This window comes from Manacus candei, unplaced genomic scaffold, assembly GCF_025592945.1.
Source record: "Manacus candei isolate 608988 ecotype Guabito, Panama unplaced genomic scaffold, ASM2559294v1 h1tg000056l, whole genome shotgun sequence".
Taxonomy (NCBI): domain Eukaryota; kingdom Metazoa; phylum Chordata; class Aves; order Passeriformes; family Pipridae; genus Manacus; species Manacus candei.
This window is the reverse complement of record NW_026138104.1, coordinates 7,369,363-7,384,201: the sequence shown is the minus strand read 5'-3', so window position 1 is coordinate 7,384,201 and position 14,839 is coordinate 7,369,363. Positions and strand designations below refer to the sequence as shown.

Sequence of the window (14,839 nt, the reverse complement as noted above, 5' to 3'; positions counted from 1 at the left end):
GAAAGGAGTTAAGGCCCCTTGGAGCTTGACCCAGAGACATCCCATGAGAGCTTCCAGTCTAGCCATGCTTTAGGCAAACTGAGCAAAAAGATGGATGAGATGCAGAACATTTTGCATTGGCCTGACTGAAATCACAGTGCCTCTGTATGGAGGTTTATTTCCCCAGCAACATTTCATCATTTGAGGTATCTCACTGCTACCAGTCTGCCTTACTTTACTCCTGATCAGCAAGACAAACATCCAGATCAGTTAACAGGCACGCATTTCTGCCTATTTATGTATTTAATTTCCAATGAACGAATGAAATGTGAGAGTTAAAAAAAAATGTTTAGATTACCAATTACGCAAAGACAAGTTAATAAATTTCTCATGCTTTTTTTCCCCCTATGCTTCCTGAGTGTACTGTGCAGACAGAATAGTGTGGTGAGTACATTAAGAAACCGCTTGGCATTTTAGCCAAGATTTTTCAGGGTGCTATCACAAATGACAAAAATATAAACACACTGAAACATAATACATTTCAATCCTAAAAAGGTCGGATTTACAAAATTACATCATTGATTTGCCAATATCCACATTTAACTCATCAGTACAGCATGGCCCACCCATCCCATAAGCTGTTAGACTGTTTGGATTGAACATATAAAAGCTGTTACTGATCTATTTTTCTAAAGTTAACATTCTGACAACCCTCATACCTGGTGCTGCATTCAAACCAACTGTTGCTTTTGCTTTCAAACCAACTGTTCCTTTCTTTTGCTTTTCCACTGATGCTTTTTATGGTAGGATTTTCTGAGAACAGAGTCATGTAATTCATGAAAATGCAGCAAGCATTTCCTCCCTCCTCCCCATCTTCTTTGAAGAGATGAAGGACATCATGTACATAACATACACAGCCACCACCAATGCAGGGAGCCAAACCCTTCAGACCAGTCTCAATTTCAGCACTTCCTCAGGGCACCACAGAACTGATGGGGTCATCTCTTTTTTTTTTCCAAAAAAGGAATAGTTTCAAACATGTACAGTTCTGGTACAGATCAGCATTTTTATTTGGTTTAAATATGCTGTATATCAAATTTCTGCTCTTTAAAAAAAAGAAATACTTTTAGTAACTGCACTCATAAATCAAAATAAATGCATGGCTTTCTGACTCCCTGTACTAACGACTCAGCTCTTATTTTTGTTCCATATTTGTATCTCTTCTCACTGCACTGAAGCCAAATAAAACTGAGCAAGTTGATATAGTTAAATGAACATAAAGGAAAGCATAACCCTTGGTCTCATCTGACATTACCAAACAACTAAGTCAATGCAATTTCTATTACAGATATATGAAATAGGTTAGGATGTAAATATAAAAATATTCTAAAACAGAGCTGATAATCAAAAGACATAAGCAGCATGCTTACACCTGTTTCTTCTAATATAAGCACACAGCAAATCAGAAGAAATAAGTTGCTGTGCTGAGTTTTGGAGTCAGCACTACTGGCAGGAGAAACGGTCATGGAAGTCTTATTCACAACTGGATTTTGCGATGCAAGTGTCCAAGCCACACTGCATCTCGGAGCTGTAAGGTCAAACAGCATTTGCAGTTGTAAGTATGTCTTTTGCAATCTTAAAAGTGCCTCAACTAAGAGTCCCTTTAGATCACAAACTTCTTCCTATACTGTTTGAATCCTACATTTTTTTTCATTTTACTTCCTTCTATCCAAAAAATATACATATTGGTCAGCATGGCTGAAGTAAACAACCTAGTTTACCCTAAGGCCAAGCTATCTATAGTAAATATTAAGTGACTGAGGGACTAGCCCTTTATCCAACACACCCTTTCAGTCTTTTTATTTAGTCACATGGAGTTCAAATTTGCAATGATGTAAGAAAGGTATATATATTCAGACAAAAATAATTTCAGCATCACATCATTTTTCATGGAGTCCTGTTGCGTGCTGATATTTGCAACTATCTTGCTTTTGCCAGCTGAGGCTTTTTTTAACTCCAGATCTTAACATGTATCCAAGAAAAAATATTTTTACTGCTCATACTTTCAGAAGACTGATTAGTTTTCCAGAGCCCTTAATAGAAAAAGTACAATCCCACACAGAGAAGAATCAAGATCCTCAGATCATCAGCTATATTCCCTTAAACACCAGGTACTTGTTAACTCCTCCTTTTAGTATTCATAAGGCTTATCTAGAGGCAGGTAACTAAAAACATCCTAAAGTGAAGACTCAGTGGAAAGCAGAGAATCTAGGACATGATCATGAAGTAACACATTTCGGATTTGTGAAAAACTTCTTGGGAAAGTTAAGGTCCTGAATAACAAGTGAATGGCTTGTTTGCAGAAGACAAAACATTGTTTCTAACTCTACTGACTTTCCAGGAACCGTGGAAGCAAAATGCCCACTTTCACAAAGTGATTTTTAACCCCTGTTTGAGTAACAGGTCATTTGGAAAGCTACCTGGAAATCACAAATCTCGACTGGACTTTGACTTGTGGGACTCCAGCAATTCAGATAAGCTACCTGGTTTACAAAGGACAAAAAGGAGGACCTCCCCTCCTTGTAAGGGAGGCCACAACTATGAGCATTTTTATATTTGTCAATGTGTTTAGGGAGCTCCAGCAACATCTGACTCTGTCAGCTATTTAGGAATTTCAAGTAAACAGTCAAATTAATGCAAACTGTTCTACTAAAAGCAAGGGTAGTGAAAAAAAAAAAGAGTGAGCAAAACTTCTAAAGAATTGGCACAAGAAAACATTATGTAAAAAGAGGTGGAGTAAGAATAAAACCAGAAACTAGTAGACAATAAAAAATAGACTCAAATCCAATCCTTATGTTTTTATTCAGGGCAAACTCCCACTGAAGGCAGCAAAAGCTTTCCCTGACAACCTCAAACTTATGTGAGAGGTAAGATTTCTAGTTTTAATGAAGGGCTGAAGAGACCTTCACCCAAGACAGATAGTACGCTGTCATTAAGTAACTTCATCAGCTCCAGGAAAAGCTCTAAGAAAACCTCAACATGAAAGGCAGGCCAGTTTGAATACAGGCCTGTTAGTAGGAAATAAAGAACTCTCCCCCTAAAAATTCCACTCTCTGGGAGCTTCCAGGTAACTGGTTTCTGATATCTACCATATGACACTCCTCTTGGACTAACTGGGATATTACTGCATGGGTGTGGTAAACTCATGTTCCTTGAACAGTTTAATATCAAGAACATGACGATTTCTTTCAACGGCCAGCTTAATGTAAACCTAAAATCCATCCTCATTACTTGAAAATTTCTTTTAAAAAAAGAAGAGGCATCTTTTAAAATGTTGGTATAGTAATAGGATCTATACATTTATATTCCTTATATTCATTACACACAATGTTTGTGAAATAAATATAGTACACCAAAAAAATTAGCCATCATATTAAAAAAGCCACAGTGCAGTATCCATCCAACTTTAACACAGGATCTGTATCTTCAAAGAGACTGGCTTTTGGCTGGAAAACGTTTGAGATTAATATATTGTTTTATGCGTAGCTGAAATTAAAAAAAATAATTTTTTTTTTCTTTGTAATTCTATCCATTTTCCCACTGACTTAGTGGGAAATGTACAGCAGTAGGTATTGTATATCAAAGGATATATGAATGAAAGAGAACAGGTACATTTACAGTCTCTCATCACAGTTAGATTGGATGCAGGTACTTCTCAGTGTCTGCAGGTCTGTAGTTGCACAAATAATTGGCAACTACTGAAAACCCACTCAAGGCAAAAAAGTAGGAAAATCCATATCATTTAAAAGAATCCAGAACATCAAAGACTTTTATTATATATTTTGTTCCAATCTCAGAAAGATTTGTAATGGCAAGTTGGAAAATAACTGTTCATGTTCAATATGTAAGTTTGAAACTAGACATAAAATCTGAAAGTAGAGTTTGGTGATTTAGAGAGCAGTTAAACATTTATTTTCTCATACGGCTCAAGGAAGAAGAAACAGTTTCCATTGTTATGATTTAAATTCCCAGTTAATATGAAAATATCTTTCAGTTTGGAAAGAAAAAAAAGAAAAGAGGAATTAGATATCCTCCTTTATTTATAAGCATCATCTTACCTTACATCTCTTGGTGAGTTCTGTTTCTAGATGACTTTGGCAGGTATTTTAATTCGAATTAGTTTCAGAAATAGATGCCATTGCATTTGCTCTTTAAAATAAAGCACTTTTTCTCTTTTCCTCAGACAAAGTATGTGGGCTACAAGAACTGCAGTGTCTCTGTTCAAGAGATTTCATGGACACTCAGAGGCTTTCTTTCTACTGTATGAAAGCTAAATCTGAGTAAAGAAGGCATTTTTCCTGTCCCGGAAATCAGTATAACCAAAACCAATGCTGAGCTAATGAGAAATGTTTCTTCCATGTGTTCTGTTTGGCAGACACTGCAAGTCATATCAAGGAAACACGTGATGTTTATAAATACAATATGGCTCATGTTGTCATAACCTCTCAATGACAAAAAGAGCATTAGAAAAAGCAGACAGCAAAACAGCAGGAAAGATGAGATTTGTATCATTTGGAAGGTCTCTATCAGATAATAGAGGTATTAGCATTTGCTTTATCTTTTTTTCTTTTTTTTTTTTTTCCTTTTTCTTCCCTAAAGAAAACAAAGTTTTACAGTAATATGATCGGTAAGGCAAACACATGGCAACTTACATAAATGCTGTCCCATAGGCATTCTAGCACTAAAATGCATTCACCCAATTTATTGTTTGAATTCTTTTCCAATAAATACTTTTGCTCTAAATACCTCTATGTAGTGCAAGCAGCTGTTTTGTTTTTGTTTTTTAGCTGTAGTATGAATTGAAAAAATATAATTTTGGCAGCATTATCAGCTTTTATGTTTATTTGTGATGTTAAGATCACAAACAATCCAATAAAAATAAATTAAACATCTTAAAGAACCTGCAGGTATGTTTACAGGTACCTCGAGAACACAGAAGGATGATTCTGCTTTTACTATCTCTCTATCTTTCCTGCAAACCAGCACTGAATTTCAACATTCTTGGAAGCCTTAAATTCTTGGGGAGTTGTCTGAGGTTTAGCACTTGTAGAGGTTTTTTTAAAGTTTGTAAATTGCATCTAACTCTACAGAGTTAAAATGTTAGCAACCTCCTATCCAGGCATTTTCAGGGGAAAAGTCAAAAGTTGGTTTGCCATTTCATTAGTAAAAGCTTCTTAGCACAAGTTTACCCAACTTATCAAATATCTGTCTCATTTTACTGTACAACTCATTTTACATCCTCTCCTCTCACCCTGGCAACCCAAACCCTCCTTGCTGCCAGGAACATCATCATCTTTTTGCCACACTAAATCCCAGAAAATTTGGAGTTTACAGGTACCCTGCACTGCCCCAACTCAGCTCTGACTCAACTTGCCCTAATTACTCTTTCTTAGAGAAACAGTCTCTGAAAAAAAATCCCAAACACCTCAAAGCATACCTCAATACAACGGCAGCCACAACAAGCATTCTCTGGATATTCTGGCCTCACCCACCCAGCAGAAGTCTTATACAAGTCAGGGAATTAAGCAAAATCATGGTGGGGCTAGGACTTGAAAATAAAGTGTAACCCACAGACTTTAGGGTAGGTGGATGGGAAGAGAAAGAGTGTCAAGCAAAATAGTCACCAGTTTTTTACGAAGTACAAATTCCCTCCTAATTCTCAAAATTGGTTGGCAGGTGAAGTCCAAATCAAACCACTGCATAAACCAATATTACTAGTATCCAACTGTGCCACCAGACTAGTTTCTGTAACAGAAGGGAGAGATTATATTTTAGGATTCTTCCCCCTTTAGCCACTCCATAAAAGGAGGGCGCAGGGAATGGGGAAAGATAATATGCTGTGCACATTCAGTGGGGGAATCACTTCAGTGCAACAGTCCAGGATGAAAGGAGCTGTGACACTTGCAAAGAAATTCAATTCACTCAGCCATCAGTTCTTTACTGTCATCTCCTGACATTCAATATATATACACCACCACTGAATGGAGGGGAGGCAACCTGGGCCCTGCACTTTGTAAGTCTGAGAAAACTTTTTCTCCTTGTAATCTGTGCAAATCACAAATGCTAATTCCAAGGGCACAGACCAGCATGGCCATGTACATGCATTTACACTGGAATTCAGAACAATGCCAGAGGGAATAGAAAGACCATTTAAACATTTGTTCATGAGACAGTATTTTGTCAGAAGTAGTACTGTTGCACAGAGAGCTAGAAAATGCTGATGAACGATACAAGCTCAGATGAAGGAATAAATGAATGAAAAAATGCAGCAATGTGAAGATACACTTTTCAAAAAAACCCCCAGCTGTTGTGGATTTTCAGCGTACATTTTGGGAAAGGAAAAATAAATAAAGGAAGAGGACAAGCACAAATACTGAGTGAGACAGCACTATGTGGCTACCTCTTGCTTGAGCAGCATTCAACATGGCAGACCTGTCAAACAAACCATGCTCTTCAAGATGTAAATGGCCATGACACAATATTAGTAAGCAAGTGAGGCATTCGGAAGGATTTCAAGAGAAACTTTTCTTTAGAGCTTGCTTGGCCCCTCAGCAAATTCCCTTTTCTCAAACTCAACCCACTCAGAAAAATACATGAAACAAAGACAACCAGGAAAATTAGAATTAAGGGACATGGTTCAATAAATATCTGAGACTTACAGATCCCACATACTTCTTGAGCATTCTGAAGTCTTCTTGTCCATATGGATAATACTTACTATTTCAAGAGTTACTGCCAACTCTTATACAGGTCTCACATCTGTTTGGTAGTTAAAACAGGTGTTCAAGCTGGCAGCTAACATTATTTTCTGAGATTATTTTGGGCCTGTTACATGGAAATGATTATAAATCACATGAATAGAAGCCTGAACATCATCAAACCCAGGGATAAACATTCCAAAGGGACAAGAAGGCAAACAGTAGAAAAATCTGTAAAGGCAAAACTTTCCCAAACCTCAAAAAAATAAAGCTTGAATTCACATTTGGCTGGAGATACAACTACACTCAGTATCACCACGGAAAAATGTACTTACAAGGGCTAATTCATGATATTCTAAATACTGTTTTTCAACTAGTCAGACAATAAGCTGCTTTTCTGTAGGTATTTTGAAACAGTTAAACATGATGCAAAGCACACCCTCCCTCCTTCCTAGTGTAGTGAATTTAGTACTCATTTATCATACGAAATTGAAAAAAATCAATTTGCCCAAAGCAAAGATATGCAAACACAAAACATGGGATGAGAAACAAGTTTTCTGCAATCTTATGTGTACTGTGCATTAACAGGACACAAAATGTACATGTTTCTCACTTAGTCCCCCCGCAGTTCCATTCCCCTTAAGCTGGTTTGCTAAGAAAAGAGGGATAGATAATCAATCTCTTTATTGGTGGTTGTTTCTGCTGAACTAATAACCTGTGAACCTCCAGGTGAATGTTAACCAGATTTAACCAAAGGGTAGAAACCATAAGACTACTATGTCCCTAAAAATTTTGTCAAATTAGAGATTTGAGAGGAGATCTTACAGTACTTCTGCCAAAGAGAGGAAAAGCTGTGGTGTGTGCTCCATCTTAGACTTCAGGGGATTAACACTGGAGAGTGTTACTGCAGAGTGTTATTACTTTAGGAAAAGCCTCAGTTAGGACCTCAGCGTTGCTGCATAAAGAAGAACTCAACCAAAAGACACACATCCTTAGACAAAGAGGTTTCATTATTTCTGGAGGCCAAGAAATCACTTGTTTCCATGCTCGTAACTTTGAAGTGCAGAAGTTCACATAGTTCAAAAGGAAGACTTTTTGCATGTTTCTCCACAAAGCCCCAGTGAACATCCCGGCTGTGACTTCACCTCTCAGACCAGAAAGACAAGAAATTTGCCAATACAAAGGAAAAGCCAGATGAGAAAATAGCTGTTTTGTTGGATGCACGGAATTTCAAAGTGGTATCTTTGCATTTTTGTAGAGTAAAATATAATATTCTACCAAGAAAACACAACTTCTGCAAAGGTCATCACTGTGTCACCAGTATTTTTTGGTTATGGCCAAAAGGAGCTAACTCAGCCATAATCAGGAGATGTCAAGCATGCATATCTGTTGTACAACACAGTATTTTAAAATAAGCAATTCAAGTCATTACAGTTTTTGCACAGAAGCAGCACCTGTGTTCAAAACAACTCCGTTTGGCAGTAAATGCCTGGAAGAGGGCCAAAGAAGCAATCTTTACTTTTGAATATATATAGCTAACTACAGTAGCTAACTGTATCTGAAAAAGTCTAGAACGCACAAATAGATACCTTTTACCACAGTAGATACCTTCAGCATCCACTGTACATAGAAACAAGAACAGTATAACATAACTTTATAAAGCCAAAGTGAAATTGTTACATGCATTAATATCATAATGCACAATGATGTCATGCTTTCGAATATGAATGAGATGTATTGGATACATCCATTTACTGCCACAGGAATATAACTAGAACTGAAGAATTTCAGGACCTTACAGAAGACACTAAAAAGTATCACATCGTCCCTTTAATGCACATCTATTTGCTTGCTCATGCTGTGTGTGCAGCAGTGTGAATAATCAAGTAATTAGATTTCTGACCTATACCAAGGAGCATTTTATAATTGAAGTGTATAAATGAAAGGTGGTTAAGACTAGTGCCTCTAAATCAGCTATTGGAATCTTTCTAAAATAATGTGGCCTCAAACTGTTTAAACAGAATAACTACTTACATGAAATATTAGTAATAGAGCAGTCAGGCATGCTCAGAATTGATAACAAAACCAAGAAGAAAATGTACAATTAAGCAAATCACTTCACAGGAAGTTTTCTGCAGAGTTCAATCAGTTTTGGAACACACATAAAAGCCACAAATCAGGTAGGACAGTAGTGGCGTTCTGGCCCCATTGAGCTCATTTGGTTGTACCATTTCCTGAGGAGATGAGGTTGTGTAATCTCACCACCACCACCCTCTACTGCAACACCAGCTGTGGGTAACATGATGGAAGAGGAGCCACACAGCATCTCCTTCCTTCTTGGCATCAAGGTGGGAAATACAGTCCAGTGAAAGACAGGGGCAACGAGAGAGAGGAATCAAATGTTTCAAATGCATTCTCTATAGTTTCCTGATACAAAATGTTAACTTGAAAATGCAAATATACTCATCCTTGTTCAATACAGGTAGAAAATTTTAGAAAAAAACAAAACCATTTACACCACAATGGGTATTTATCAGAATTTCCTATTTAAAATTTCAACAGACTTCAAGCTAGGTACATTTGCTCAGCCTCTGTAAACCAATCTGTGCTGAAACCTTATTGGAGTGTACTAGCACCATGCCATACTTCACTGTAAAAGGTTTGGAAACACAAAATTGGAAGCTGTAAAAACTCTGAGTACTGTCTGTGTCACAAAATACATAATTAAAGGCTATATTTTGCTTCACATGCTTTAATGCATCTAAACAAGATCAAACATCCAGTTAATGCCCAGGGCAAATAACTGGAAAAAGCAAAGCAGTTAGGAAACATTACAGCAAGCCATTATCAGTTTCTTCCTCTGTATATATGTTGTACACATACCCTCGATTTTATGAATTGTTGTGTACATATTACATTTAATAATCTAAACATTGAGCATAAAAGATGGAGGGAAAAGGAGTATAAATGCAGCAGTAGTACTTACCCTTATATCTCCATTTACAGCTCTGGAAGTGTGATTAAATGCGTGTGCAGGATCTTTGTTGTAAACTTTAAGGAAAGATCGGTCTTGAATATTCCTGAAATTAAAAGAATCAGCAATGACAACAGATGAAAGTAGTTTTATTTACTTTGTTGCCCAAAAGTTTCAGGTAAAAGACAAACACAGGAGGTCTGCAGCCGGTCTATAAGAAAAACGTAAATGCCATAACTTAGACACGCACAAACAAACAAAAGCCTACTTTGATTCTCTTTCCCATGGGAAGTATCATTCTTTCACTTCAACTACACACCCACAAAAATTAGATAGTGTTAAGTTTCTTTCAAGGTCCTGCCATAGAGTGAAAACACTTTGAAGACAATAGAGCTTCAACATTACACAGCACTAAAAAGGATTTAGTTAATATTTACATGTTTTATTGTGCACTCAGCCCACATGAATTTTTGCTATTCTAAGAAGGAAGAATATCAAAAGAAAAGCAGTCTTTCTAACTGTGATTATTCCTGAGGAAAGTTTTATTATCAGCTTGTTCACAAAGTTGAAAAAAAATCCACAAAAGCTAAAAATTCAGTAGCAGATAAATTCTTCCTCTAAACTTTATCTATAATAAAGACTTTTTTTAAGGGAAAAAATAGATATTACAGAAACAAATAAATTAGTGAAAGTTTTGATGAAAGCTATCACAGAAATGGTTTAGATGAAAAGCCCTAGGAAAATACTTTTGTTTAATTAGTACTTTGTCATTAATTAGTTCATTTTTCAACTACTACATTTAGGAAAGAATTAGACAACAGCAGGTTTTTTATTTGTCTCAAAATCTACCTTCCAATAATTTTATGGCTTTGACACTTGCCCCGAGTTCTGCTGATTTCTGGTTCACATTTTAATCAGTAGCAAAGCCTGAGATCTATCTCACATCCTCTCAAAGCTGAGACTCCTTTCACTTCCCAGTAGTGAACTCTAGAGAATTTACTTACATGTGACTGAATTCCTTTCCTCCAGGTGCAGCTACCAGTCTAGTGAACTGATCTTAATCACTGGGATTATCATTTAAAAATGAAGGAAAGGATTCTCAGGCAGGTCCAATTTCTTTCTTATAATGTCATATTACAATCAGTGATTGCTTTTAATGAGTAGCTAGTCAGAACTTGTGCTGCTGTTGTAGGTGTCAAGTAGTTATTAAAGAAACCCCACAGCTTAAGAGATAGATCAGTGCCTCCTGTTTAAGAACTGGAGGGTTGATGAGAAGTTTAGTATTTATGAGTGTTTACTTGTAGACTGCATAGGAAAATAGCTACCTTGCAGCAAGTTCAAGTTCTTCAATTATTTATGGTAACATAAACTGTTTTCCATCTTGCAAATGTGACCCTTTTGCTTTAAGACCTGCACTGGGAGTCTCAGTTACTATTTTCTGCCTCGACTTGGAACTATGTTCTTTTTGATACAAAGCAAGTTCTCTCATCTTTGGTTCAAGAAATGGTATATTATTCATTTAAATACATTTTATCTGCTGTCTTTTCTGTTGGGTGGCTATGAGATGGTACCTCAACTGACTGGAGTTTCTTTTAAAAGCCTTTTCCGTAAATATTTCTTGTAGTAACATGACACTTTAAAGCAAAACATTGCTGCAAGGCAAAGCAGCAGAATACTAGGCATTTGATCTCTGATGTGAATTGTATTTCACCTCACCATTTTGCTATTCTAAGATAAACATTACTGATAACAGGTATATATTACAGTACTTTTATTATTACTATAATTTGCATTACTGTATCTCCCAGATGCCCTTGGCATGTTCAAAGGCCTCACTCATCTGTGTGCTGTATAAACACCCCAGGAATACAACTTCTTCATCAGCTTACAAAGTGAATAGAGGTCACAAAAGACAACTGGGTAGCTGCAGAAAGATAAGAGAACAAAAAGAAATTAGAAGACCATAGTCTCTTCAGTCAGAGGAGCAACAAGCAAATCCTGGGACCACAGGCATGCTCTGAGTAGCCAAAGCAACAGAGAGAGTGGAAGGGAGACCAAGGCAGTGGCTTTGCAGGTGTCTACGGAGGACACCTTCCAAGTACATTAGAGGGCTGCCTGAGAGAGAGCATGAAGGCATTTGTTTGAAAATTAAAGATACCTAGAGTTCAAGTTGGCATTATTCACCAAGTGGAAGCAGATGGCACTTGGTACTGAATGAGAAATGAAAAGCAGCACTGAAGTGGGCTTGGAGGAGCCCTCATAATGAAGACAAGTAGTTTATATTTAATGAGATGGAGAAGATACAGCCAGAGGACAAGTGAAAAAAATGCATGTGAAACAGTCTGCCTGTCAAACTAGGAGAATGATATTTGTTGCTTCATTTGAATGAGTAAGAGTGAACAAGATTACCTATTACCTGTGTCAACAGCTGAGAAAAGACGATTACAGCAGTTGCTATTAAAAAACTCATGAATTAGAAGAGTGTTTTTACACTACGTGATGAGAAAGGAAAGGCTGTACTATAGGGACATTCTGCAGAAAAAAAATCTAAAACCTAGACTGGATACAGAACTCTGAATCACTTTACTAAAAGTTGGACTTTAATAGAAAGATAATGCTTTGTCCCCAGTGATTAAAAAAAAAAAAAGGAAAAAGGAAGAAAAGGGGAAAGAGTATGATTGCCTAATGAAAGGCACAGAGGAACATGAACCTCTGAGGGAGATGGAGAGCTTAAGGAGTTGACTGAAACCCTTGTATTTAACATAAGGAAGAAAGAAGTGAAGGAAGACATAGCAAGCAAAGGAGAGAAAAATGATGCTTCATTTCATCTGTTCTCTGAGAGGAGATACTGGCAAGATCTTGTGAAGAGTAAGGAACAGAAATGGAGAAACTGTTGTGGAAATTATTCAAAGGTGGTGAAAACGCAGCCGGTAGTGCACACTTTGGACTCCAGTAAACTGGAATTGCTGAGGTTTCCTAAGTGAGAAGGGTGGCAGAACTGAGAGAATTTTGTTATGGAGGAAGTCAGATGTTGTGGGATTTCCTCTAGAAATACTCTACAATACAGGCATAGGAGCAGAGGAAGCAGACGTTGAGACTGAGCCAGGCCTCAGGTTGGCAGAGTGATGCCTGCAATGGGAGCAAGGGAAAAAAATGTGGAGTGGCATTAAGATAATCAACCACCACACCACATTCTCGGGGGCAGGGAGGAGATGAAGTCATAAACTGCTAGTCTGAAACTTGAGGGAAGATGGAGGGATAAAGAGAGAGAGAACAAGCTGATGGGCCAGATGATAGTTGGCAATAACGCACTTGGCAACAGAGATATAGTAACACCTATCTTGATTCACTCAGTTGATTTGATCTTGTGAAAGACTGTTTGATGTATAAGAAACTTGGATAAATGATGACTGATGATGATGATGATGCAAAAAATCAGATGGGTCTTCACAGAGGTATTACAGTGGCCAAACAGGGGTGTGGGAATCTGTAAAGCAAGTAAGATTAAAATAAATTGAAATCTAAGAGGCTGGCTGATGACAAGACACTGGATAAACAGTCTGGGGAGAGCAAGACAGAGGTGAGAAAATGGAATGTGGTGTTGTTCAGAGACTAAGAACAGGGATGGGAGAATTGGATGTGGCAAGGCTAGAAAAGTTCCAACTTGCTCTTTCAACTGCAATGTGATATGGAGAAACACCTGAGCCACAGGATCTCCAGAAGAAAAAAGGCAGCAGTGGAAAGTACACTTCTCTTACTCCTGTTTGTATTGGCCATGGGAGAAAAACATTACAGTGCATCTACACTGCAATTGCTGTGGTGAATTCAGTTTGTGTTAGATGATGAACAACTGGAACTGTTGTGAAGAAGTAAGTGACATTCATGTTTGTTATTTCAGGCTCGTGAGACCAGGCTTTGTGCTACCAGCAAAGAAAAAACCCAGTTTTTCTGTAAATGTTTACTCTATTCTGTATTTCAAATAATTATGTCTGTTAAAATTCAATAAACATATTAAATATGTGAACCTTTATGTATTATATCAATATTTCAACAAGGTATGCCATTTATCAGTGGCATTTGGATACTGCACCTACAGCTGAAGGCATTGTCAGACCAGACCTCCCATATTACTCAGACACCACTGAACATACCTTTATGTGTCAGGCCACTCTCTGTCAGATACTTATCAACACCACTCCCTTTTATTCTATAAGTGCACCACAAAACGAAAACCACAAAAAACCCCCCAAACCAACAAAACCAGCAGTTATAATTCCGTGTTTACTTACCTCACATCACACAATTCATAGTATATGTTTCTGCTCTCATCCTTGATGTAAATGGCGACACTTGGCGATTCCAGCATTTTCATTGTCAGCTGCTGGGGGAAGGCACTTACAAAAAGGGCACGAATTGTGTCTGTGCTTGTGATTTCATTCGGCATCCGCAACTGCTTTGTTTCATCTCCATACTGAAGATATAATACACCTACAAGCAAACGTAATAGGAAGTTACGTATTCTGAAGTGCACAGTAGTGATCTGGTTTCAAAGTCTATGTGGAACACATACCAAGCCCAAAATGAGAAAAGCCAATTCACAATTCTTAAAAAATAAAGCACGTATGACATTTTCCTTTTCAACAGACTATTGGAACAGAGCATACAACAATGGTATGGTTGTGCCTTGATAAATGTGCTAACTCAGTACTCAGAAGACTCTTACTGTTTTTCAATTAGATAAATCAGAAGTTTACCTTAAGAAGGCTAATGAATAATCCCAAACACACCAAGTCTGCTCTGCATTGAAAGTTGTTGGTAAATCACAAGGTACTTTTTTAAAAGTAGTTGAGGAAGAAATTTATCCTTTTATAGTATCTAGTTTTCCTTACACATAAATTTTGCATTTTAACTTCATACTTATCAATAAAACCCCAACCCCTCTCAGACTTTCATTTTAGCACTAGGAATTTTATATTCACAATTCAATTTGCTGACATTATATAGGATAAAGCCCCAGGTGAAACTGCTAGCAGGAGTAAAATTGAGGTCTCACACAAAAACAAGAGCAATTTTGGATTCTTTCAGTTTCACAGCACTGCTAATAGTCATGCTTAGCACACAGGGAGAA

At 37.3% G+C, this 14,839-nt stretch overlaps 1 protein-coding gene across 20 annotated transcripts in view; it reads right to left on the bottom strand.

Moving 5' to 3' along the window:
• The window catches only part of KIAA1217 (KIAA1217 ortholog), a 356,899-nt gene that overhangs the window by 62,723 nt on the left and 279,337 nt on the right, over window positions 1-14,839 (bottom strand). For 19 of the 20 annotated variants that reach the window (XR_007906998.1, XM_051802248.1, XM_051802259.1 and 16 more), the window contains 2 exons: window positions 14,001-14,199; window positions 9,724-9,817 (listed from right to left, as the gene is read on the bottom strand). Coding sequence is in view for 18 of the 20 variants with exons in the window: in XM_051802248.1 (XP_051658208.1) it covers window positions 9,724-9,817; window positions 14,001-14,199 (293 nt within the window). In the remaining 2 variants the exon portion in view is untranslated. Of the gene's footprint in view, window positions 1-4,097; window positions 4,426-9,723; window positions 9,818-14,000; window positions 14,200-14,839 lie in introns of those variants that run through there. The other variant, XM_051802258.1, reaches the window with a different exon arrangement.